Raw genomic sequence first — 27,178 nt, forward strand, 5'->3', positions numbered from 1 at the left:
CTAGTGTATCTCTCAGACGGTAATTTCTAGTTCGAGGTTTTCTCAGCCGAGGTGCAAATGTAGTAATTTATTTTCTTTTATAAAATATCTACTGTATTTTTATATCGACTGCTGCTGATTCAACGATTAGATAATTTACAACTGTTAGAAGTTTTATCAGTTAATTAACAAAACAAAACGTACGAGCAATTTTACATAATTTGATTTAAAAAAATGAATAGCAGAAAATATACTTGCATTTTACCGTGATGCCGATTGTCAAATGTGGTGCACTTATAAATAAATAGCAAGGCAGACTTTTTCTCATATACTTGAGATGACTTTTGCTTATTGCAAAGGGTAAATGGTGACGTGTAGCACTTTTGCAATGACACATGCAAGTTGGCTGAAGTGTGTGCGTGTGTGTTTGTGTGTCTATTTGATATTCTACTGTTCAGCTTGAAAATGACAAAAATGCATGTTTGTTGACAACTGAATCACTCAATGCAGCCGATAGATATTATGATGTGGAATGAAAGCCGATCCTTTGTTTTTTTCTGATTGTCAACAACAACAACAACAACAACAACGATAACAATTACAGTACTGGGCATTTGTTGTTTTGCTTTCATTTTCAGTTGATCAAAGAATACGTGTTTTGTTTGTTTGTTTGTTTGTTTGTTTTCTGTTTTTGAAAACAGCTCAGTGGAAAAACGGCAATTTTCTATTTATAATTTGTTTGTTGTTTTGTGAATCATGCAGCTTGTGTGTTTACTGATTGCAACATTTTGCGTAGGCAAACATTAGCCTATTTAAAAAATGAAATCAGAATATCATGGAACAATTTTCACACATTATTATTATGAAAAATGGAGAAACCTGAAAAAAAGAAAGAAACTTACCAATAATATTTCTTCTCACTTTCAACAAAACGACGCGAGATGGAAAACACTAAAAAAGAAGCACAGCAATAACGTCATTACCGCACATTTTATGCTCGTAAGTGTAAAGTGGAGAAGAATTCAATTTGGGACACATGTTTGTAAAAAGAAGAAAATATTAACCTTCAATGTGAAAGACGACTATTTTTGAAAGGTGAAATAAATGATGAACAAATTAGCAACGAAGAAAGAGAATAATGAAAAATAAAAATGACACGTTGCTTGCTTTACATCCGCAATTTTATAGTCGGCATTGGAAGCTTTGTGAAAAGTTTAATTTGTTAACAACATGATAATTGTGAAAACCAGTCATTGTATAGCAGACATTTGCTTTGAGCATTTTTACTTCGATGGATTTGAGTTTTGCAATATGCAAGCAATAATCGTTGTCATCAGTTCGCTTGCTGATTGGTTTTTGTGCAATTTTTTTCATTCGGTTGATGACCACCACCATTTTGCAATTTGGAAACAGAAATGATATTAATTTCTTCGAAAAGTCTAGTTAACCTTTTGAAATTAACATTATTTATCATCAACGAAATGTTTTATACGGAAAAAATGTGCACTTTTTTTTCTAAATTTCTAAATGACATCATTTGACTGTAATTACCACTTTGTAATTTTAATTTTTGAAAATGAAAACTGGAGGCAGCGTGAAAAGGTTTTTCCACTATTACAGCAAAATGAAATATGCAATCGTTCAAATTACATGTGAAATATTTTCATAAGGATACATCGGCTTATGATTTCAACAAATGCAGATTTGTTTGAATATTCATTATTTGACCGTAGAAAGCATTTCAGTATTTTAACGGTTTATTTCAAAATAATTATAAAATATTTATCAGTTTTACTTACTTGATGAACTAATTGAACTAGTTGATTGGTGTTCATTTTCTCGACATTGTCGCCATTGATTTCGATTATCTCATCACCAACACGAATACCATGACGATAAGCTGCTGATCCTGTGAAAAGATGTTGTTCGTTAATTTTTTTGAAAGCATGATTTTTCTATATTTCATGCCATTGGATTAATATTATATATTTGTCATTCATATTAGTGAAGGATGTCATTTCAAAAATTCAGAAAAAATTTTTACCAATTATAAAATGTGAAAAGCAGAAATCAAAGTTTGGTGTAATTAGTGTTGTAAAGAGGAAAAATAGCTTAGCGCATTTCTTCAGCAATAGCAATTTGAAAATTCAAACTACGAATTTGATGAAATTTATTATTTCTGATGTTTTCTTCTTTGAAATGATCATTTACCATTGTCATTTTTGATTGAATATTTTGATTTAAATTATTTACTCAAATTTCTGACATGCAATTTTTCATTTTAACTAACAACAGCAATTCAAATATTATAATATATGCTTGCGTGTGATACTTATATCTGTGTACAATTTATAAGTTATATGCGTATTGCAAAAAATTTTCAACATTTGGCCTCGCTGACATTGTTTAATCTATCTTCTGTGCATTGCTAGATCATAAAACGAAGGAAAGTAATTTGCAATTTATTTATTTTTTGCATAAATATGCATATTGTCTGTGGTCTTGAGTGATCATCAACAGAGTATCAGGGTCAAATTTTGTTGTTGCTTTTTAAGTGTTGAATAGAATGTGATCAACGGTTTTAGAATCTGCAGCTGTCAGCAGCTCCTGATTGATGATCGGCTACTTTAACTATAAAATATGTTGAATATGTTTTTTTTCAATTTATAACGTCATGTATATGGGTGTGTGTATGTGTGGAATTATTTTTTAACTTATTGGTATTTTGATTTAATTATGACTGGTTATTTTTTTAAAATTACTAGTCAATGTTTCCCTTGATAAAATGAACACAGTGAGAGTTTAGTTTGCTGGAAATGAATTTGAACTATTCTTGATGGGCTGGTTTTCTTCTGAGAAAAGCAAATATTTTCTAAATTTTATGGGCATCATTTTTGAAATTGTTCAACATTGAAAACTTTCTCAAATTATGCTGATTCATCAATTATTCAGCATGTTGGATTACTTTTAATTCGAGCAATTTCATTCTAATTTATTACGGGTGACTATTTTGTTTGCAATTTTTCATCTTCAACAACATCTGTCATGAAATATTATGCAAAATTAAGAGAACGGAAAATATTGACTGATAAGAAATGAAACTGAATCAACTGACAATGCTACATGGTTTTTTCTATTACCATCAGAAGAACATTTAAACTAATAATAGTAATAATAATATGTTATTTCAGTCTGATAAATCGTTGTATTGTAATGCTTTCGAAATAGGCAGCAGAACGTATCATAATTTATGCAAAACATTTGCATTTGTTGTTCTCTACGGCTAACTATTATGGTTATGATGTCAGTGACCGGCCTGTGTTGAACCAAAATCACAATAGCTTAGAAATGGACTCTCCGACGTCATCGGCAAAGTGCTTTTGAACGAGTTGTATAATTATAATGATAAAATGACAAAATTCAGCTTACCATGCGTAACGTGGTTTATAACCATTGGTCGACAGTTATTGTCCATAGAAAATCCCAACCGGTTTTCGTTATCTTTCAACATAATTTCCAAATTAAGTACAGCTTGTTTGGAAATAATAGCTTCCTTCTTGTATGCGTCGCTTTGCAAATCCACAGTAGGACAAGTATCAATGTGCCGGGTACTTTTCCGACATCTTTTGAACGTGTGGAATGTGATACTTTCCGTCTTGATATAGCTGGCCACTTGTGACCACTGATCACTGATCTCAATGGACATTGCTTGCCCTTTGTTGGACCACCAGCCGAAGTAATCGGCTACTGGAGACGAAGTAGTGGAGCGTCGTTGTTGAAAAATGTTGTCAGTTTGAGATGCTTTTGCAGGACGTAAACGCATTTTTCAAATCAGCGCGTTAATGTCGCTATATTCGGCTATTGTTCAACGCTAATACTGTCAACCGGTGGTGGAATAGGAAAGCATATATGAGCAGGTTGATTCAACAAAGAAATAAATGTTCTGGTGTGTTGATTTTGTTTCGTCGTTGGTATACAGGTGGATAGCGAGCGGCAATGGTTAACTGGTTAAAGCATGGCTTTTATTTGCCTAGCACCGAGGTGCAGACTGGGTGCGTTTGGCAGATGTTTGTGGACGTCGGCTACGATTGCATAAAACTCTCTCAGGGGAAAGGTAACTTCAACCGTAGCAGTTCTCTTCGTCATTGTCATCATCAGCTTTCAGAGATGCATGACAAAAGCTTGCGTTGTGCTAAAAGCGACCTTGTCTTTTTCTTGTTTATGTTGTTAGCAGACAACGATGATTATACAAGCGTGAAAGGAACGAACTTAAGGTCGAATCGGGTTGTAAAGTTGATGTGAAAATATTTCATATTACTATTAATGTTGACGAAAAGTGAAGCCAGTTGTGAATGCTATTGCTGGCTTGATTGTCAAGCAAGCTGTTGGCGGAAACTGGTAACCGATTACTGGTTGGTTGTTGCAATACTTGCAATAATGATAATCAAAGCTCTTTTGCACCTTTGACCCTGTAAAGCTTACTTCAACTGGGTCATATTTTTCAATTTTACAATGCTTTCTGCTTTACCATGCTCATCGACGTTCTGGTTCGACCATTGACGATGCACAGTAACACAGTCGAATAATATACGTATATTTCAATGCCATGAAATTGAAACTTTGAGCATGTTGTTTGTTGGAAATGTGGAGAATTTCAGAATAGCGAACAATGAAACAAATGATCAATTTTTGTACAATTAATGACTACATGGAATGTCAAGTGAAGAGCAATGAAATGCGAAGTTGATACTGATAACAATTTAGCCTGTACATTTGCAAAATATTACATTGATTATTAGTTGAAATTTAACTCTGTGCTATGAATGGTGTTTATAATGAACAAATATTATAATTGTAGAAGAAGACGGTTTTAAACAAGCAAGCAGAAAGTTATAATATTCTTCATGCAAATATATATATATATATATTTCATTTGCTTTATGAATGATATCACATGGGGCAATTGTTTGTTGTTCGTGTTTATAGTTGTTGTGTATTTTGTTCAGTTGGTCTCTTCTTCCTGATTGTTTCGCAATAGATTTCATGCAAGTGCAATATTTGCATTAGATAATAGCGTTATTTAAGCTTCATTGGCAATTGCAACATTTCATTGCTGTAATTGTCATCACTCCTCTGTTTTTTTTCTTTGATTTTCACTGTTGACAAATTTTAGAATTGTCACTCATTGATTATTTAATATGGTGAATTGCGAAAGATATTTTTCGTTCTTTTTTGGTGGTAAGAGAGAAAATTTTTTCAAACAACAGATTTGCATTCTGTGTTTACAACAGACGCGTGTTTGCTCGCGCATAATTTTAATATCTTCTCAGGCGTTAATTTTTGATTAATAAATTTGCATGCAAATGGATAATGAATACGTTTTCTCTACTCCTATGTGTTTATCAATGTTCTGGCCAGGGTGAGCCTGTTTCTCACTTGCTTTCCGACTGTACGGATAAAATAAAAGTTTTACTTTTTATTTGAATTTGAAGACGAAGCGATGTTCCCTTGAGTGACGACTGTTCATGGATAAAGGCACCTACAATCATGTATGATTTATTTATTTCATTTTATTTTCAAATCACATGCTTTAATTTCTTACCAGAAATTATTGTCCACAAATTCATTTTTCAGAATTTTTAAAAATATTTTCTTCATTGGTAACGTAATCAAAATTGACTATTGTATGATCTTGCATGTGAATGTTTTCCAATTTGTTGAAGATGTTTATAATAAGACACACTACTGGTGCAACTGGAATGAAATCTTTCTATCTATCTTCTTTCTATTTTTATTTTTTGGTGTTTAATAATGTTTCTGTCATTTTAAATATTTTTTCATACTCAGAACAACATATGATCATCTACAATGCACCCATAGCATTATTGAGCATAGTCGAATTTATATAATCATCCACTTTTTTATATTCTCAAGTTTTGAATGGAAAACAACAGTTGTTATTTTTTATTTGATTAATTAATTTTTGATGGAGAAGTTTAACTATTGATATCAGCTAGTGATGCTAATTTCATTATCTTTTGCAATTATTCATATGAACATATAGAATACGTATGATCATGTGTGGGTTTTATGTCATATTTGTACGATTATTGATTTTTATTTAGTAAGTTTTATCTGCAAAAATTAATAATTTAGGAATAAAATTTTCAAATAATAATAGCAGTTATGTCATAATTTGCTGATGTGAATATTTTGGAGTAATGGTTCAGTTCATGCTATAAGGAAGTATTAAGCAGGCCTACTTTAGCACGAATTGTTTTTAGCTTTTCTCTTCTACCAATGAGATGGTTATTAAAATTTATAAAATTGTAATTTTTTAAAAATTGTCAACTACTCTTTTTGAAATATAGATGATGAATTCGAGGAGGTGAAGTAAATGTTTAAATATTATATAATTTATCCTGCTTAATAATGATTAATGTTGTTGTTTCTTGTAAAATCACTTAAAAGATGGTTTGTTACTTTACAAAATTGGCATATCATGTATATTGATTTAAAGGTATGAAATTTTCGTGCAAGTGGCAAAAGCAAATAGCCAAAAAAGAAATAGTTGCCGGGAGGGATTTTTTTTGAAAAAAAGTATTCTTTGCGCAAGGTGGTGAGTGGTGGTTGGATGTCGTTGTTTTATTGACCTGTCGAAGTGAGTATTGACAAGAATTTTTATAATTAAAACGCGCTTTCATTGATTCTGCCACCCCCTGTTAGCAGCGTCGCCTAGGCATTGCGCGATTACAAAGAACAGCTGACCAGGACGGTCGACAGGGACCAATGTGTGGCGCTTTGGTTTATGCTTCTTGTTGTTTACGCGTTAAGCAACAACAACAACAACAACAACAACAAGCAGCGTTGCGTCGTTGACAACAGGAAAAACAAAAAATCTCTCATACATACAAGCAGAGAGTGACGGAGAGGCACTTTTCAAGGCTTGCTTACACCAATCGCATTTATTCAATTGTTTTCTCTTTCCCAGTTCTTTCTCTCTGCTTACGAGCCGATGCAGGAATTTTGTTGTTTGAACATTCCAATTCAGCATAATTTGATCACTCGTTTGTTTATTTATTTGTTTGTTTGTGGTGAGACTTTATTACTTCATCGAAGCAGCTTTTGAAAAAATATAAAAAATAATAATAATTAATGACAAGTCGAAGACGATCTACGGCTACCACTAAATTGAGTAGGCGAGCGAGAAAACGTGATGCGCAGGATGAGAGAATTAATCTAGAAATAAATGGAGAAGATGATGATCATTGCACTTCTGCTAAACAGAGTTGCCAAGTACGTACTCTTTTATTATGCGTACGTGTAAATAGATTAAAGATTTCTTTTTTTTGCAATTTATTTCGATTTATACAAACAACGTCTGTTCATCAATTCATATAATGAATATCTGTGAAATTGTATAATTATTGTATCTTTCATACAGTTTTTACATGGGATGTATTGTTTTTGCATCAGGTTTACTGAGAGAAAGAAATTGTTAAAATGACAACTGTTCCACGTGATGATATGAACAACATTTATTGCATACAAAAGTATAATGTACTATGCCGTCAGGGTCGACATAGGATGGTGTTCAATTCACGAACGATAATTACGCTCGTGGTGGTGGTTGTACAGTGGGGAGTTGTTTATGCAGTGATGAATTTTTGTTCTCTAAAAATTTTAAAATCATTCTTACAATTTTCAAAAAAAATTCAATGAATTTTTGAAAATGTCCATTTTAAAAGTTGGCAATTTTATTGAACAGAGAATAATGATCAGGTAGCAAGAGAAAAGTGGTTTTGTTCTTGCAATTTTTCTTTTTCATGAAATGCTTTTCATTAATTTGACTGGTGAAAATTTTTGTCCAGCTGTCTGGAGTTGGAAAATGCGCAATTATTACAGTCGAACGTGTTCTTCAGGAGTGGGAAGTTGAAGTGAATGAAATTGCTTCGATTGTATTTTTAATGAATAGAGCTTTCTTTTCAAGAGCTTCAGTTTCCCAGCATTTTTCAATTTATTTTTAAAAAATTTGAATTAAAAATAATATTCAATAATCGATTTATTTATGCATGGGAAAAGAAACAAAACTTAAAGAACAATAAACTATTCGGAGTGTTGAAGCAATGAACAAAACGGTAAAAATGATTTAACTGAGGAAATTTGTTTGCGAATATTTTTCCACTGACGGGTGTGATGCATGGTTATTGTTTATTTATTTATTCATTTATTTATTTGTCTCATGCTTTTGGTCAAAATTTTTGGACTTTATGACGACGTCATATTTATGACGGTTCTCTCGGCGCAGAGGGACGAGGCTAATTTTGTTGGTTGATGCGGCAGCTTACGCAGAAACAACTTTGTTTACTTGTTTCTATGTTCGCTTATTGATTTGAAAATGACACTCTGGCTTAAAAATGTTTCGTTTGATCGGCAGTGAATTGGCAAGAAAACGGCCAGAGCGAATCTTTCCTTTTATCGTTCTGTACAGAAGTGAAGCTCTTCTTACCGCTGTTCATGGTTTGTTATTCTTACTTCTCTTTCCACATGCATCTACATACTTGTATACATGTATATGTATATCTATGTAAATATATATATATATATATATATATCTATATACATCTATGTGAGTGTGTGTGTGTGTGTCCGTACATGCATACATATATATACATATATACATATGTATATATGTGTGTATGTGTATGTTTATATCTGCATATGATATATGTGGTTTTTTCTTCCTTTTTTCCTTCGTTGCCATGTTTATCACTTTTTGCTGTCAATTTTGAAAAGCGTTTATTGACTTCTACGGCAGCTGTACACGCAATCGATTGAAAAAGAGTAAATTGCACTCGTCTCATAGATTTTGAAAATGCAAGTTTTCAGTTGTGTGTCAATTTGGTTGTGATATGAACCATCAACACGCTTTCCCAATGATTCATGGTTTGTTTTCTTATCTTTTTCACGGGCTTTTCATTTGAGTCCAAAGTTTAGTTCATAAACAACTGGAGATTATTTTTGCCTTTTTGATATTGTTTTATTTTTCTTTTTGAAATCAAAAATTTATTACTCATATTAATAATAATAATAATTACTATTATAATTAATATTATTAGCAGTAGTATTATATGCCAATGTTGAATTGTGCTTGATTTGTTAAAAATCTGCATCAAGCAAATCAATCGATGATCGATCCAATTGAACCAAATTTGTTGTTCAGTGGAAATTTTATTCTGTTATTTTTAACGGGTGTGGTAAGGTAGAGTAATTTCGTTCATGCTATAGATAATATTAATATTTCTTATTTTATTTCAATTTTATCGTTCCAATTTTTCCTTTTTATCTGCGGCACATTTTTCAACATGACATTCTTTTACAGTGCATCAGTTTAAGTGAAATGGACACACACTTTCTTGAAAATTATTTTCACATTTAACATGACACATTGAAATATTTTTTTCCGCATAACATCTGAAGAAATAAATTAGTTGTTAACAAAAATATTAAACAGCGGGAAATGAATAACTTCAGCTACATGAATGAATGCGGATGCATTATCATTTTTTGGGTCTGTCTGCATATCAACTGCATCACCACTTTGCATGTTAAAGTTTTTATTCCTCTGTTCTTCTTCCTCTTGTAGTTTTTTGTTGGTCACAGTTTTTGGTTGCTTTTTGATCAAGTAGTGAATTATAAACAGTGACTATTGTTGATCAAGCGGCAGATAGCTAATAGAACGCAATCGCATACGAGTGACATTTATTCATGTTGAAAATGTAAATATGCTGGATTTATAAAGAAAATAAACACATATTGCATATAATTATTGAACTTCATGGTGATGAACAAGTCACAGAAGTAGTATATGTTATTTTCTTTTTACGGTAATACTATGATCATCACATCAATAAGGTCATTTAAGGTGAACTAGTACGTTGGTATTGGGATTAAAAGTTATTGTGAAATTTAAAGTTTCATTATTTCTTTTTCTCATTATCTCCATTTTATAGCAATGGATGGTGTGTATTTCATTTTTATTTGTATACGATTGTGATGTTTATTTCTGCGGTTTCAAAGTTTATTCATTTACTTACTTATTGACGACAAATAGAAGGAAGTTTAACTGTGGTTAGCAGGGGTTCATTTTCCTTTTTTTTGATGTCCAAATAATTGAAATGTAAATTAACAAGCAAAAAAATAATATATAATTTTGTAGTTGCAATTTTGAATAGCTTCAATGCTTCATTAATTTAGCGATTGCTAATGAAGAATATATGTGCACATATAATAATAATAACAGATATGCTTTTCAGTTGGTTTGCGTTTGCTTTCACAGATATCTTGTTGCACAACAGTTGCACATTTCTGCAAAATGACAGCGTGAAAAGATGACATGAAAAACTGGTTGATGTAGTAGTAGACATATTAATTCTAGGAGTGATGTTGTTTGTTGTAAACGATTATTGAGATTTGATGGCACTTTGAGGCGTTTCACCACTGGTGCCAGCTGTTCGAAGCTTCGGTCTTTGGCCAGGCGGCGTTCTTTGCTAAAACCGAAAACAGATCGATCGATCATTGTTGATTGAGAAGGCCCTCTGCGGCTGTACACTTCACTATATCTATCTATATATATATATACTATTGCTTTCTTGTTGTGTTGTCCGTCTTCCTAGCTTCCGGCGTCTCATTAACGCTGACGGGTGCGGTTTCAATACAGCTTAGGCTTGCTAGGGCAGTGGGAGTCGATCGCAACCACCAAAGCGTTGTATAAACTTGTTTACACATTGGTGTGTTTACTGATGTTCGTAATCGTCTGAATCCGGCGTGCGACATTTCTCGGTCACTGTCTGTGGTTGGGAATTGATCTGTTGTTGTTGTTGTTGTTGTTGTTGTTGTCGTCGTTGTGCTTGTTGTTGTTGTTGTTGTTATTGTGGACACTGCTAATGTTGCAGACATACACTCGTGAACACAGCTCTCACACTACAACGTTAACGTTGTGTTGTTGTTCTTTCATTGATATCGTCAGTACTTAGCTTTTTTATCAATTTTGCAATTCTGCTTTTATTTCATTGATCTTCTTGTTCTTCTTACCAAAACAGAGGTAAAAATAGCCTTTCCCATATTTAAAACATTGTTTTCTTAATTTAATCACCAGTTCACTTTGTTCATCATTCGTATTCTGTGTAATGCTTTTCAAATTTTCATCTTTTACGCATTCGATATATAGATGGCTGTTCTCCTTCCATTTTCTTTACAAAATGCAAAATCATTTATGTATATAATACATATCTAGAATAATTTTGTTAGTTTGGTTGATGCAATCTGAGTGTGTGGTCAGAATTTTTGATATTTGCCATAAATATTTTGTTATTATCAGTAAATGTTATTCAAGGCTTTGTGTGAGGTATTTTTTTAATTACTTCGATTGTTTTGAATGAATATCTAGAGCTTGAAAACAGTTTTGAGCATGTGTTGCAAGGCATTGTTCCAGCTAATAATTCTCAGCATGGCTGCACCATTTTCAGCACAGTTCAAACAATTACTAGTTGGTTGTTTTTTCCAGCTTGCTCCAGCTGGGCTTACAGTTAAATCGGGATTCGTCTATTTTTTTTTCTTTTACAATGAGCAGACAATTTCTAGCCACAGTGTTGTTGATTAGCTTATTTTTCTCTTCAACAAATGAATTTTCTATTGCACAAATTGGATCAAGATGTGATCAGCTGATAAGATTGTACATATGACAATGTACTGGTTGGCAGTTTTGTTCTTGAAAAGCTTTCATTCACATATATATATATATATTTATTAACTTTTTTTTTATTTGTTTTTTTAATTTTTTTTGTTTTATATCATATATTCCATATGTAGTTGTTGGGCATTGGTTGCTGAAAAAGTGTAAAATTTTAATGAATTGGGCAAAAAAGAGAGCTGTGATAGTATTAAGCCAATTAATTGGTAAACATTCTTTTATTGACGCATGTTTTCGAGAACGAACCCCTCTGATATTTGAAGAGGACCAGAGGTCATTGACCTTATTGTTTCTTCCTTGTTGCGTGGCATCTTTCGTCGGCATGACTCATGCGGTCAAGCGGTGTTTGGTTTCTCCAGAATCAAGCCTGCCTGCTGTTCCCCCGCTCATTCCCGTAGTATTGTTTTTTGCATAATCTTTTCCCCGTTCTGGCCCATCCATGCATGATGTATCTTTCGGGGATTGGTTTTCTGCCTGACCTGCAGGCCGGGATGGATGCATAAACAACATTTTTTGGCCAATGAAAACAAAGCTTCGTCATGTCTTATTGTCAACAGTGCCATGTGAAGCAGTTGTTTTTCTGTTTTCGTCCATTTTGCCTTATCTACCCACGATCGTGAAACTTTCACCATAATTGTTCATAATAGTGTAATGCATTGTTCCAATGTAGCTGAAATGAGCGAAGAAAAATGGTCTGAGAAGGTGAGAAAAATCAACCGACCGCTTCGAATATCCATTTCCAATATTTTATACTTCTTATTTCACTTATTATTTTTGAATGAATTTTGCAATACGTTGCATTTAGCGGGTGTGCAATGTGCATTCTGTGCTTCTTTTTCCTGTTCACGCTTTTCTATAATTTCTGTACAAGGGAATGTTATAAAAATGCGGCTTTCTATTGGCTAAAAAATAATTTGTTGTTCTATTATTATTATTATTATTATTTTATATGTAAATTTTTGTTTCATCAAAAATATCCATTTCCCTGAGTTATCTGTATGTTTGCTTTCTTTTAAACAATTTCTTTTATTCATCTATTACTCGAGTTTGTCATAAGATTATTTATGATTCTGAAAAATCAGTTGTAGTCGTGTAATTCGATGGTGACATGCAAGCATCATTCTACCGACCTAACCTAATTGATAATTTTCTTACCATTTCAATAGTTCAGTGTTGATAGTTATGGCTGTTTACTTTATTGTTGTTATTTTTGTAAATGTTGTTTTTGATTTTGCATATATTTGGTCGATTTTCTGATGAAAATCAACCCCATGCACTGGCATTTTCCCAGAGAGTTGTTTTGAATTCAGTCAGTAGGTAGGTTGGTTTGTTAGATGACTAGATGGTTGTTGGTTTACGCTGGCGGAAATTAGGGGAAAAACAACGTTGACCTCGTCTGGATCACGTCAGTGACCTAAATTACGCAACCACTACAACCAGCCAAGGGTCAGCAGCTTTTTTTTTGCTTGGATGAGCAGGTGCGCCATCGTTTACTTCTCCATTTGGATTCACCGGATGGTTTTGCCCTCTCTCTTTCCCCCTCAATTGTCAACTGTCTAGACGGTCTTCTAATTACAGCAGCGTCTGGGGGAGGGGGGGGGGAACCACAATAATAATAATAATAAGAGAAAACAATGCCGTCACCGACCATTGTTTGTTAATGGGAAAATGTTGTATCCATTTGAAGCGTATTCAGTGTAGGATTTCAATTCGTCGCTAATAAAGTGCGCCATTCATTTTAACTTTACATATGCATTATTTATTTATTTCGTAATTCAAGATAATTTTTTTAAATGGAGAATTCATCATTAGTACATTGTTAATAACAATAATAATAATAATAATAATAATAATAATTATTATTATTATGAATGAAAGAAAGTTGGATTGGAAAATGGAAAAAGAAATTTTCTCTTTTTTGTCAAATCACAAGGCAATGAATGCATTTACGTAATGTTGTGTAATTAATAAACAAGCTCAGTGTTGAATTTTGCTAAAATGGCTTGTGCATTCAATAGCAGATGCGAAAATTTTTATCCTTGTTAATTAACTTTGTGTAAACGAAGCACATCGATTGTTCACATTGTCATTTCTGCACCATCATTGTTGCTTAATTCAAGCGAAAAATAGATTGTTGAAAAGGTGGACGGACGACGATTGGTGTTAATGTTTGAAATTGGTAGTTTTTTGGCTATGGATGGAATTTCAAAAGTGAAAATAAATTTCACGGCTCTTCTGCCGTTTGAAAGATATGAAAATTAAAAGCATTGTTTACATTAATTTTGTTAAAGTTATAAAAATACCTACCTGTTGCTTTTGATGCGCGAGTGAGCAAAAAAGGCGGGGAAAGTGAAGCAGTTTGCAATGATCGATTGGACGTTTGGGAATCGGATGCAACGTCAAGAAAGGAAAGCAGCTTGCTTAATGTGGAAACAGAGGAAAATCGAAGAAGTGAGAGGAAGTTCGTGAAGTTGTGAATTACATGTAACCGCGTTCCACGTCGGCTCGGCGTTTGATAAGTCCTTTGCAAGAGGGCACCGACAAAAGTTGTTTATTAACCGTGTGACGATGATCGATGATTTTTTTTCTGCTACGTTTATTAACGATTTTTCTATCAAACTTAGCATTTTCCCAATATTTCTCTCCAGTCGCGCGAAGAAAAATTTTCATCTTTTGCTACGCAATGCAGTACATCCTCTTTCTCCCTCTCTCCTTTTTCTTCCCTCTTTCACTCCTTATTTCTCCCCTTCTCCCGCCCCCTTTTCTTCTTCTCTTTCTTTCTCTTTTTCTTTCAACCATTCACGTATACGCAGTGATTATGTTGCTTCAGCTCAGCTTACGCGCAGTACGAGTGTTATAAACCGATTTAATTGGGATGAATTTCTAATCTTGAAATGGCGCAACTACGTTGAATTGTTGGTTTTTTTGCTTTTTATCAGTCGATGAACGCATCAACGCAGCAGTTGTAATAATGATTGTTATAAAAATCAGTAATTATCAGTTTCGTTTTTTCAAATGTGAAATAAATTTCGGCATCACGCATAATTTACGTAATTTTTAACGAACTAACTTTATAGCGTATCGTTTTTCTTTATTTTCCTTTTTCGAGCTTGTCTATTTAAGTAACTGTAAAATTTTGAATTAAGCAATTCACAATTTTATGGGTAAAATTTTTTTAAAGTTTCATAATTATATTGATGTTCAGGCAGTCTGATACAGTATGCTTTTTGCATTTGTATACGCGGAAAATTCTTTTTCATTGGAAATTTATTATGAAATTTGTTTAATTAAAATGCAGCTACTTTGAGGTTTTTTTAAAAGAATATCATTGACATTTTTTCAAGATTAGTTTTGTTTAAGTGTTTTATGAAAGAAAGGCATTTTTTCAATGCTGATATTTCATATTTGTAAGTTATAGATATTGGAAAGGTTTAAGAGGATTTGGCCTATGATAAAATAGTTTTGAATTTGTACTGTTTTTATTGTTTTTTTATCGTATTGAAGCGAATGTTGGTTGAAAATGGTCGATTGAAATTGCAATTATGAGGGGTCGAGCAATTGACAGGATGTAAGTGAAGACAATGAAACAAGTTCGACAATAGGTAGAATGCGTAGTTGTTCAATGTTTGCTCAAATTATCGATCTGCACTGCGTTCTGTGTGTTTACGGGACTTCTTACATAGTGCATATTTTGCTTCGCCCAGCGAATAATCAAACGACCGACGGCCAGCGGGACGTGGCGGCTTGCGATTTTTTAAAAAGCAGCTTTGCAGTTATCGCGCTTATTGATTCGCATTTTCCATTCAGTGGGCTTGTTTAAGTCGGCATTTATTTATTTATTTATTTATTTATTCATTCATTCATTCATTCATTTATGCATGCATGCATGCGTCTATCCATCCATGCATACATACGTACATGCATACAGGCATACAAATATAATGTATGTATAAATAAATGCAACGTTCCGTTGGAGAGATTGGTTGTTTTTATCGGCGTTACTTTGAATTTAGCTTTTTGCTCGCGGTCGGGTTTGAATGTTTGTTTTGACGCTTTCATATTCTGCATTGTCATCTTGGATTGAGCAGTTGTGCGTCAAGCATTTGCCGACAGCACTTGTGAGAGGCATGTCGCTTTTGGCAGCGGAATTTTTGAAAACGAAGTAGCCCATTGGTTGTTGTTGTTGTTGTTGTTTTTGTTTTTTATTCACGTCATCTTTTCTGCATGCATGCAATTTTGCGAGATGCATAATCTATCATCTGATATCTCGCGAATGCTCAGTAGCATTTCGTCAGAGTGAATTTTAATAAATTTATTTACTCAAAGTCCAATATATTTATATTTTAAAGTGTATTTAATAAATTATCATTTTTGATTGTTTTAAGGATAAACCGCAGTTGCAAGAAGAAAAAAGTAGAAGAAATGGCGACACTCATCATATATCCGAGTTGCAACAGCGTCTGGCCGATTGTACCTCTCTCGACTTTGATTTGGTAAGTAACTCTTTATTTTTACATCATTTCTTATTTCCATGTATATTTTTCATCATCTATATGAAGTGCTTCATGGTATTTTCAATTTTACTTTATTCCACCTTACAGTTTTCTTCGTATGTCTTGATGGTTTGATTTGAGTTTTTCTCTTCAACGTATATAAAAGGGTTCATCTAGATGTGAAAGGTTTTCTATTTAATTTGAATATTTCTTCTCTTTTGGTAAATGAAGTATTTATTTTTCAAATAACACTTAGCACAAATGTTCAAGCATCTGCTTGAGGGTATTGTAATTGAATTTGAGCGGAACAATAGTTTTGTCTTGTATTGTGTATTATTATTTAATGAATATAAGAAACAAAAAAACAGCACTGTGGAATGACTAAGAAAGTAGTGAATCGTGCTAGTTCAGTCGAGTATGTTTGTTATTTTCTACCGATTTATGTTCAAATTTCATGTGTGTTCGATGGTTGTTGGCTTTGATTGGTGCATTTGAAATGTGAACAAACAGAGAAAATTTGTTGAACATTTTAGTCGAATTCCATCCGCCAGTGTGAACGTAGTACGTACGTTCAAAGTGCAAAAGTATTGATAAAGCAGAATTAATTAGACAGCGCAAGCAACATTAACGAACAATTAAATCAACAAATTACGGTTCAGTAATATAAATTCAGCTAGAGAATATGTTTATTTTGCGCGCAGTTGTTTTACTGTTTAGAAATATTGGAGAATAAGTTTGTCATTATCGCCGGCTGTTGGTAGTAGATTAGTTGTGTAATTCTGACGTCAATTTTGTTATTTTTCCTCTATCCTCATGTAGCAGAATTGATGATGCTGGCGTTTGTGATGTAAAAGTAAGATAGCCCCATCCAACTGTCCAATTCGCTAGTACAACCAATATTGGTCTGGTCGAATGGTGAAATTGCGATATAGCGGATAGATTTGAGGGAGTGGGCAAACTGTGTTTGCTTTCTTTTTCGTCGACTACGGCCTAAGATGCTGTCTGAGTTGCTGAATAAAATTCTTCATCGCCGATTTCCTAGTGCACACTGTTCGTTTAAAGCTGAACAAATAAAAATATACATGGTCAAGAGCAAACAGTTCTTATCCAGCAGTGATATTCAGTTATGCTTCGAGTCATCTTGTTAGCCAAACTGTGCTTTTTTTTAAATACATACATGTATGGTTTGTTGCTATCTGTGTTCATGTTCTATGGACGAATGAGTGAACACAAACTTCACGTTACACTAATGAACCAATGAACTGTTTCAACAGTCTATTATTATTATTGTTGTTGGTGGTGGTGATTGGATAGATTTGATTAACAATTTTGACCATTCGTTATGTCAGAAGGTTGTGTCCACGTGGAGGATGTTGAATTGACCAATGGTGAAACGGTATGAATGCGATTAAAGATGCCTTTGGTTTATTCTTTTTTTTTCTAAAAGTTATCCGGCAAATTATATATATATTTATTTTTTTGTTTATTTTTTCATGTTTTTAATTTGAAAATATGGTTGTCATTTTTCGTGATAGTATTTCTCTTTTTTGTTTTCCTGATCATTTCAAATGCCGTAAGAATGAAGAAGCGATTGCGTGCGATTGGTGAAATTTGAAAGCGCGAACATTCGACGTCATTTTGACCAATTTATACAGGAGAGAGAGAAACGCATGCACAGAATTCGCTTGCATTTTCAATAGGCGCGAAAATCGATTCAAATTTAAGAGCCCAGAGGACAATAATAATTAGCTTTGAATTGTATGCATATCTACATCACTGCATGCATATGTGCAGGCACTTATTTTTTTTCTTCAATTAAAACGAATCAACAGCTCAGCTATTTTGATCAACTGCGGCTGGCGGGTTTAGTTTTTATCATTTGATCCTTCGTTTGAAATGCTTGGTTTCAACACAACAACAACAGCAACAACAATTTGATCGTTTGTTTTTGCAAAATAGCATGCTTTGTATGTGGATATTTATTATTTTATTAAAAATTACTGTGCTGTGATATATAAATTAGCATGAAAGCAAAAAATGCTTGCACTTTTTTTTTGCAATTTCAATAGGTAGCAGAGCTTTGTGTTGTTTGTTTTTTTTGTCGTTCTTTTTTTAATACAAGTTGGTTTTTCTCATTTTTGAAAAAGTAATTTTTGAATCAATTTTGAAATTGTGAATGAAATCAACGATTTCGATTTGTGATTTTCATTTTGCACTTTTTGTGAAACTGGAAAATATTCTCCAATAATTTCCAGTGATCAATTATTGTGTTTATTATTTATTTTTCTTTGAACTCTTCACCCATTTTGTAAACAATTTTCTTTATCTTACAACCAGTCACAGATGGTTGTTGTTTGTTTGTTTGTTTGTTTGTTTATTTGTTGTTGTTGTTGTTGTTTATTGGACGAAGCTGCTAGTGTTCGTCGCCCCCAAGCAGCGAGTAGTGTTTCATCTGAAACTGGATTGTTGTTGTTTTTCGTTGGCATTTTGCCCAGTAAAGCTCACCGTTCTTCTTTCGTGTTTATTTGTTGGGTGGTTGGTTGTTAATTGTTTTTTCTTGCATTGTGCTTTCGATTGCTTTTAAGAAAAAAGGCTGATCAACAACAGCAACAACAACAACAACAATAATCATAATTATTCAACTGCTTGTTGTTAACAAAGTGTGTTGTGAAGAAGAAGAGGAAAAAATCATTAGAATTATTATTAATAAATTTTCTTCAGGATTGTTGAAAATTGCTAAAAAAATTTTAATAAAATTCAGGTGAGCTTTTGTTTTTGTATTATTCTTTTTGTCTTATTAGCTATTGTTGTTGTTGTTGTTGTTGTGGTTGTGGTTGAACGTGGTGAGTGATTGATTGAATAATAAGTGATGAAAAGTAGTCGTCAGAATCGATAATTTTTGCGAGGATTATACTTATAGAAGATGTAGATGTAGACGATAGCTTGTTCTGATTTTAAAGCATAAATACAAGAAGGAGAGAGAATCATTGAATCAGATTCATTAGCTTATTGGTCTTAGCTGTGCAGCTTTGTGTGGTTTTTTGCTATTCTTTTTTTTATATTTGTATTTTCAACCTTCTGGTATTGTGCTTGTTTGTCATCGATTTGCCCTTGTCAACAACAACTTTCAAACATTGACTTTTCTCTCGGTCGATTAACTTTCTCATGCGAAAAAAAAGTATTTTTCATAAATCATCGTGGTAAATTAATAAATTCGACGGACGGATTTATTAATTTGTTGTGCATACAATGTGCAGTGCTGTATTTTTGTTGTTGTCGTTGCTTCACAGTTTATCCGGTGAGTTGAGATAAACTAGCTGCATTTGTGCTTGACGGTGATGATTACGATGATGTGTGCATATTTAATAACATTTGTTATTCAATTTTTAATTTGCACAGTATTCTTTTTTCTGTTGAATCTGTTTCAATTTTTCTTCTCTTTATTAATTTTTTGTTCAGTGACATCACACGTTAAGCAGTGAAAAAAACATATATGGTCTTCTAAACATATTATCCATCATTTGTTGTTGTTGGAAAAGTGATAGTCAGGTAGATTGGTTAAAAAATTCTTATTTTTCATTTTTTTGGCTCTTGTATTTTACTACACATGTCATGATTTGCATTAATGTGTAATAATTTTTGTAAAATTTTTAAAATTCAATGAAGCAAACCCAAGAGGCAGAAAAAAATAAAAACAGTACGACTTAGCTTCAATTATGTCATTGATGTTGAAACAGAAAAACAGGAAGGTAATAAAATAAAATGGGTAAACAAATTGAACGCAGAGAAAGTGATTTTTGTTTATTTTATTTTTTTGCTAGTGTAAATTTGTTCAAATGAAAACAAATAATTAATATTTATTTATTATTTTTTCTCTGTAATAAATTACTGCTGAGAGAGAGGGAGAGAGAGGTAATAGTGGTTGGTGTCTGTCTGTCTGCCTGTATGTTTATTATCGAATTATTGTTATCAGTTTTTGATCTTCACATTCCGAATTGGTGTTTTTGTTTGTATTGTGTTTTTATTATTTATTGAAAGCGTTTTCAATTTGTTTATTGGTTGATTTGAGCTGTGAATGGCGATGGTGAATTTTTGTTTGTTTATTAGTATATATATAGATGTGTGTGTGTGTGTGTGTGCATTGTTTGCACTTGAGCTTGGACAGTGTTTCCAGTTGCGTTGTGGTGAAGATGTGTGCGTCATTTTTGAGGATAATTCTTCATTGAAATGACAATACTGAATTTATCTTTTTCATTTTGCTAATTTCTGTTGCTTTCATCTTTTTTCTGTTCGGTAAAACTGGCATGCGTTTGAAGAATACAGTGAGCATTTTATGTTATTTAATTAAATTTTCAATTTTCTTTTTTCTGCGTACAATCTCATTCAAATGAGGAAGAAGGATGTTAATTTTTCGTTGTTTATTTGTCCACGTAATGTTTGTCGTTATTGTAAGCATCGCGAAGATTGAGTATACAACAGAAGAGAAGAGCACGGAAAAAATTTTATTATCATACATCTGATGAAAACAAAATATCAATCAAGTATATCTTAAGAATGTTGAAAACGATTGTTGTAAGCAGTGGAAGTAAAAAAAATACATTCGGATACAGATTTGTGTGGAGGTGCATAAAAACTTGTACGAAGTAGTGGTTGACACTCGTTTGGCACGACAGACGATGGAATTAATATGCTGATCAATTTTATTTGGCATTTTTGTTCAACAAGTTTCGATTATTGCTGATCATAACGAAAGGATGAAAGGAACATTGTTGTCGTTGGCATCATGTTGTGGTGTGAATTCATATTTCAATTGAATGGAATTGTTTTCTTCCAAAATTGCAGTTCTTGTGATTTTCTAGCGGATGCTGTTATCGTGTGCTCAATTAGCGGCTGGCCGTTCGTTCAAACTTGCACCCAATAAACAGCAACAGTAGTAGTTGGTGGAGTCGATTGTAGTAGTGGTGGCGAAGTATTAGCAGCAGCATCAGTATTGGTAGTAGTAGTAGTAGTAGCAGCAGCAGCAGCAGCAGTGGCAGCTTTGGCTTTGTGAAAAAAAAGCTTCTTTGTGAAAAACAGTTGAACAAACGAGCAACTTTATGCATGAATTGATGCAGCGTTCAAACGGGATGATTGAGCTTGAAATTCCGCTTTTCAAAGTCAGCACGTTTAGACCGGACTGGCCGGCTGGCTAGTCGGGTTGTGGAGAATGAACTGCACCACCACTACCATTACCACACCACCACTGCTACCATCATCATCATCACCACCATTACCACCAAACAGTAGCAGCAGCAGCAGCAGCAGCAGGGCGTGGTCGGTCGTCATGAGACAGATCGATGATGATGCATGCTCTTGGCTAGCTGCGAGTTTCACACTTTCAACTCTGATGGGGTATTTTTATTGTTCTAACTAATCAATCCTCATTGTTGGGATATTATTTATTTTTATTTAAATTGGCATGCATAAATCCATACATCAGTGTATAATGTATTTGTGTGTGTGTGTGTGTGTGGTGTGTGGAAAATTAGAATTCATTTATTGTATTTTTGCTTTTTTTTAAAATTTAATTTATTGCAATTCCAGAGAGAATATTTTCATTTTAATATATCCAGAATATTTTCTACAACTGGTATGTGTCCGCTTCTGTTGACCTGTTTTTAATTTTGAACATCTCTTGGCAATGTATTTTCACATTTGACACAGTGGTTTGTTGCTTTGGGCGAAAATGATCCAACTTAACCGAAGCTGAACGTGCACAGTAGGAATCATCCCGTATTTCTCAGCTTCAAATTTCATTCGCAAAATTGCTATTGCTATTTTTAATTCATAATTTTCTTTTTCTTAATTTTATATTAATTTGAATTTATTATTCGTTAATTTTTGTGTTTTTATTCAGATAAATTTGAACTGATTGATCACTGCTCTGTGTTTTTTATAGTGGGCCAAAAAAAGAACTGATAAATCATTTTATAGTTAGATATTATTCACAATTTGTTAATTTTGTGACACTACGTGAAGTTGATTTTATTGTTGTGAAATTTGCTTTTTCTATATTTGAATATATGCTTGGTGTTTTGTTTTTGTTAGCAATAATCTAAGTAATTTTTAAAAGAAGTATTTTGCTTTAGTTAATAATAATAATAATAATTCTAGGGTTGTTGTTTTCTGATTTTTGTACGTCTCAAAAAACAACAAGTAAGCAATACAACGAACTCTAGCAGTAGTCGTAGTAGTAGTGGTGGTGGTGGTGGTGGTTGATTTGTGAGGGGCAACTAATTTCTGAACAATTGAATATAAAAGTTTGGTTGCATTTGAAAAGCAACGAATTATTGATTTTCCACTCAGTCTTTTAATTGTTGTTTAATTTCACTTTTCGTTTGTTATTTATCGAATTTTTCATTTCACGCAAAATGGAGAGGACGAAGTGTGTTTGTTGTTGTGTATGCTGTATAATTATTCATAGTTTGAATTTGCATTCACATCGACTGTTTTTGATGCACCGCGGTTGTTCCATTTTTGCAAATTGCTGTCTCTGTACACGAAACAGGATCTTTGTTTTATGACTAACTTGTGCTTGCATAGATGAAGGGAAAATGTTTTCTTTTTGTTGCTTTTTTTGATGCTTGCTTGCTTACTTCTTTTTGGCTATATCCCGCGGCCATTGTTCTCCACAACACCCGAATCGTTTGCGTGGAGAATTTGAGAAAAGGTATTATTATCCCCACTTCTTCACCTTCAACTATGTCCACAAAATGTGACGAATAGCAGTTGGGCAATTTCTGCACATATTTATGTGTTCATTGTTCAAAATGGTTCCCATTTTGTGTATTTATGCAAATGATTATCAGAGAAAGGCAGAAACGATCTTCTTCAGCTTACCTTATCTTACTGTTTATCAATGGAGGGGGGGGGGAGAGGGTAGAGTTCAGTTGGTGAATGTTGGTTTTTGGACGAACAGACCACCAACACCATTACTCAAACAATCATCATCACCATGCAATGCAATGAAATGCAAATGTGAAACCTGAATGTGTTCACTTGACGAAGCAGCGGATCGTTGGATTGGTATTTTTTTCTCTTCTATTATAATTTATTTCTCTTCAGTTAAAATTATCATTTGCACTTGATTATCGTTTGATGACCAAAAATGACGCATCATTTGGAGCGTCCACTTTTCTGACAGTGACGTGTACAAGAGAACAACAAAGTCATGCCACCGGTATATAAAATACGTCAGCGTGTGAAAATTGATTAGAAAGATTTATTATTGATTGTCACTTGACACGACAACGCCGTTCTTGCTTGAAAATTTTCTACGACGTAATTTGAGAAATTGTTTCATTTTTTTAGTTTTTTCGTATTCTTTTTTTGAAATTTCATCATGCTTCTTGTAAGGGTAGTAGGGTATGTTGCTGTTGAATTTGAATACGACTTTTATTTTAGTACATATGTATATTTTTTGAAAATGCAATTTATTAGAGAAAATTAGGGAGTTTTTTTTGAAAATATCTATTTAAATTAACATAGAATAAGATGAAGATGCAAGTACAATAATAACGTTAGCAGTAGTAATAGTAGTAGTAGTAGTAGTATTGGTAGTGTAAGATGAAGAAGCGCATTGTCGTCATCGTCGTTTAATCATCGTCACATTTGACCTGTGCCAGAGTTGTTCCAGTCAGGCTCATTATCCAGCTGCATCGTTTGATTTGTGCATCTGTTAATTACTGACACACGGCTGTACAAAGCGACGTTTGACAATGATGATCACATATTCTCCTCTTTCACTGTTAATATTACGGCAGCAGAATTTTTCTTCTACCATTTGTGGCAATTTCACGCACGCACCTCATCATTGCCAAAGAATAGCAGCAGTCGTCGTTTGTCTCTTTTGGCCCCTCTTTTATTACTCTTTTCACGGTCTTCGAAGCTAACATATAACACATTCTCATTATTAATTTTTTTTCTTTTATTTTTGTTTATTTATTTGTTTGTTTGTTTGTTTTGATTTTCTTCAACTGAAATCTCTGTATCTGTGCATTATGTTACGGCTTTTTTGAGTTAAAGAGTTTTTTTTTTGATTTTGCTTTTCGTCCTCCCGGAAAAATGTTCGACGCAGAAAAGGTGACTTTGAACGTCAGTGACAGTTTTGTCGATTTCGCCAGTTTCTGCTTAACACAGGATGATGATACTATTGACGACGTACGTTTTATCTGCTTTTTAAATATTAATTTTAAATTCATACGAAAAAAATTCTTTACGCCAAATTTTCCAATAAAGAGAGAGAGAGAGAACATGAGAGATAAACAAAAATAAATAAATCAATACATATAAAATGTAATATATGTAGCAGTATATAGTGGAAAACAAGTTTGAACGTGTGTGTTTAGTTACGTAAGCGTGAAAATGCAAAATTGAGTGTTGTTGCTCATTGATAGTTGAAAAGCAAAACCGCTTTATCATATTTCTTGAATGTCTCGATTTGAAGTTACTCTTGTTGATGTATATATATTAGTGTTGAAAATTGCTTGTGATTATGAAAAGTAACATTGATTTAATTAATTAATTAATTAATTAATTTTTTCGGATGATGGATAAATAATTGTAAAAAGTTTTCCGTTTTTTTTACTTCGGTTACATGATGCATGTTTAGTAGAGATTCTGTAGCAGTAGTTGTAGTAGATGTTTTGGAACTTTTGTCCAGGCATGTTTTCTCAGTCAACGCCAGCTAGCACGGGGTGTTGTCAATTTTTCGGATATATTGTTTATTTTTGAATGTGTGCGCGATCGATGCAGCTTTTATTTGTTGTTGAAGCGGTTGTTGAAAACGGTGCTCAGTTTTGCGGGACGACAATCTTTCTTCATTCACTGTGATTTCTGCTTGTTCGGATGGATTTTACAGTCACAGAAGCTGACAAAAAATAAACACTCCTCTTGGTCGGTATTTTCTTAATAATTTCCCACATAATAAAAGCTTGCTCGTTCAAGCTTCTTTCTTTTCACTCTTTCTCACCAGTGTGGCCAAATCAAGTCGAAACTGCCAATTCAAATGTAAAATTGATTAATAAATACATTGATTGTTTTTAGAATAATTTTTGAAATTATTATTATTCATATTTATTTTAAATTATTGAATAGTTATTTTGATTTTCTCATTTTTCCTATTTCATAATAAATTACACTTGCAATTATTTTTTTTGATGCCAAATTTGCTTATTTTTCAACTTATTCAAAATAATATGTTCCTTTTTAACCTTTTCATTCTTTTTTGCTTCCACAAGCACATTTCATACGTATGTATGTTTGTATGTATGTATGCATGTGATAGTGTCGATGTCAATGTGATCAGTTTTACAACTTGAACGATTTACTAAAAGAAATGTAGGCAAAGCACAGGCTACTTTTCAATCTTTCTTATCTTTTAAATCTTTGCTTGTAAAGCACATAAAAACGTCAGCGGATGAGGAGATTGATTTTGTAAGCCGTCAGCTTGCTTGGACAAGCTTGTTACACTCATTGTCCTTCGCAATTAGAGGCGATCTGTTCGAATTGCACAGCGGGGCTTGTTTGGCCACACCACTGTTGTCACTTTCACATTTATTATTATGTACTATTTTCAGTTGAGATTATGAAACTTTGCATAAGGGGGGGGGGAATAAACAAATTTTGGTATTTATGCTAGTGCAACACTGGTTCCTAGATGATTTGTTTGCTTCTTCTTTGAATGCTTCTTCCTCAACGATGAAACAATAAGTTGTTAACAATTTTTGAAAAACAACACAACAATTTATTTATCGATAGGTTATTGTTTTTTTTTTCTCAATTTGTCCATTTTTGTTCCGCTTTTCCCATGCTTGTTTGTTTGTTTGTTTGTTTTTGATGTTTTTGGAGGAAAAAAATTTGTTCTCCTACATGCTTCCAGCTTCCTGGTTTGGTTGGGAAAATGAAACACAACCAGCTTCTAGGTGGTGCTTGATTTTTAGCTACAAATGTTTTTCAAAATTTATTTTTTATGCAATTTCAATTTTTCAATTCTATTCACTGATGAATGCTCACCAGATGAATCATGAAATCAGAAAAACAATTGAAAAAAAGGATACTATAGCGTTGGTTGCTTTCATCGCGATCCGGATGTTTTTCTTCTTATTATCTATGTCTATTTCTTTCATTCTTATGTTTCATTTGCATGACAACTTCCACACACCGTACACGGATCATTTATTCAAAATGTATTCTTGCTTTTTATTCCAAGCAAGATCCTAGAATTTTTTCCGTTCATATTTTTCATTCAGTCATTTTCTGTTCTTCAGTGCGTTGGTTGATGTGGATGATTCTTTTCACTTTTATTTCATCTGTAGTAGTTACTTTTGATTTGATTTGATTTTATTTCATTTTTTGTTAAATGTTTCATCAGATGCTGGTGGTGAGGTCGCGAATTGAAGCTCAGCGTAGTGTCAACGGAGGTTATTATCATTTTTGATAATTTATTTCTCACGTAACAATTGACCAACTTCCATTTATTATTATTATTATTATTATTAATTAGAATCATTTGTTCAGTGTGATTTTCTCTGCTTAGAATTATGATATTTTGATAGTTTGACGGACGACAGTTAGCTTTTATCGACTTTTGCACATCAATAATGCGGTGTATTTTTGCTGTTGGTCATTGGTTAACAAAGTAGCAATGTTTACCTTTTGAATAAACAATGATTGTTTGCAATTTTGCGTATAAAATTATTCCCCCATGCGCAGAGGTGAAATTCAAGCTCTTTCTGTTCAGAGGTGATTGTATTTTCGAATAAGCAACTTTTGCATGTGATTGTCGCGTAGGCTGATTCTTCGTCTTCTTATTCTTTCTGAATACACTTTCGCATTCGCATCATTTCCAAACCGAGGCACACACAGAGATCACGTTTAATATCACGCAGTGTATGTTCAATTAACGGCTGACAAA

The 27,178-nt window shown here is 33.1% G+C and overlaps 4 protein-coding genes across 4 annotated transcripts; 2 read left to right on the top strand and 2 right to left on the bottom strand.

The window, feature by feature from the left end:
* Nucleotides 1–804: 804 nt before the first annotated feature.
* Nucleotides 805–3,802, bottom strand: Tsp_03064 (putative PDZ domain protein). Its single transcript, XM_003379354.1, has 3 exons — nucleotides 3,409–3,802; nucleotides 1,779–1,888; nucleotides 805–858 (listed from the first exon to the last, which is right to left on the bottom strand). Exons 1-3 carry the CDS (start codon nucleotides 3,800–3,802, stop codon nucleotides 805–807), a joined length of 558 nt encoding a protein of 185 aa, XP_003379402.1.
* Nucleotides 3,803–5,384: 1,582 nt separating this feature from the next.
* Tsp_03065 (hypothetical protein) lies at nucleotides 5,385–6,858 on the top strand. Its single transcript, XM_003379355.1, has 4 exons — nucleotides 5,385–5,398; nucleotides 5,472–5,528; nucleotides 5,827–5,935; nucleotides 6,706–6,858. The coding sequence occupies exons 1-4, from the start codon at nucleotides 5,385–5,387 to the stop codon at nucleotides 6,856–6,858; spliced, it is 333 nt and encodes a 110-aa protein (XP_003379403.1).
* A 3,762-nt stretch (nucleotides 6,859–10,620) lies between these two features.
* On the bottom strand, nucleotides 10,621–11,103 carry Tsp_03066 (putative salivary glue protein Sgs-3). Its single transcript, XM_003379356.1, has 2 exons — nucleotides 11,074–11,103; nucleotides 10,621–10,962 (listed from the first exon to the last, which is right to left on the bottom strand). Exons 1-2 carry the CDS (start codon nucleotides 11,101–11,103, stop codon nucleotides 10,621–10,623), a joined length of 372 nt encoding a protein of 123 aa, XP_003379404.1.
* A 10,327-nt stretch (nucleotides 11,104–21,430) lies between these two features.
* On the top strand, nucleotides 21,431–22,482 carry Tsp_03067 (hypothetical protein). Its single transcript, XM_003379357.1, has 3 exons — nucleotides 21,431–21,615; nucleotides 21,808–21,853; nucleotides 22,378–22,482. The coding sequence occupies exons 1-3, from the start codon at nucleotides 21,431–21,433 to the stop codon at nucleotides 22,480–22,482; spliced, it is 336 nt and encodes a 111-aa protein (XP_003379405.1).
* Nucleotides 22,483–27,178: the final 4,696 nt, after the last annotated feature.

This window comes from Trichinella spiralis, assembly GCF_000181795.1.
Source record: "Trichinella spiralis strain ISS 195 chromosome Unknown Scfld2, whole genome shotgun sequence".
Classification (NCBI taxonomy): domain Eukaryota; kingdom Metazoa; phylum Nematoda; class Enoplea; order Trichinellida; family Trichinellidae; genus Trichinella; species Trichinella spiralis.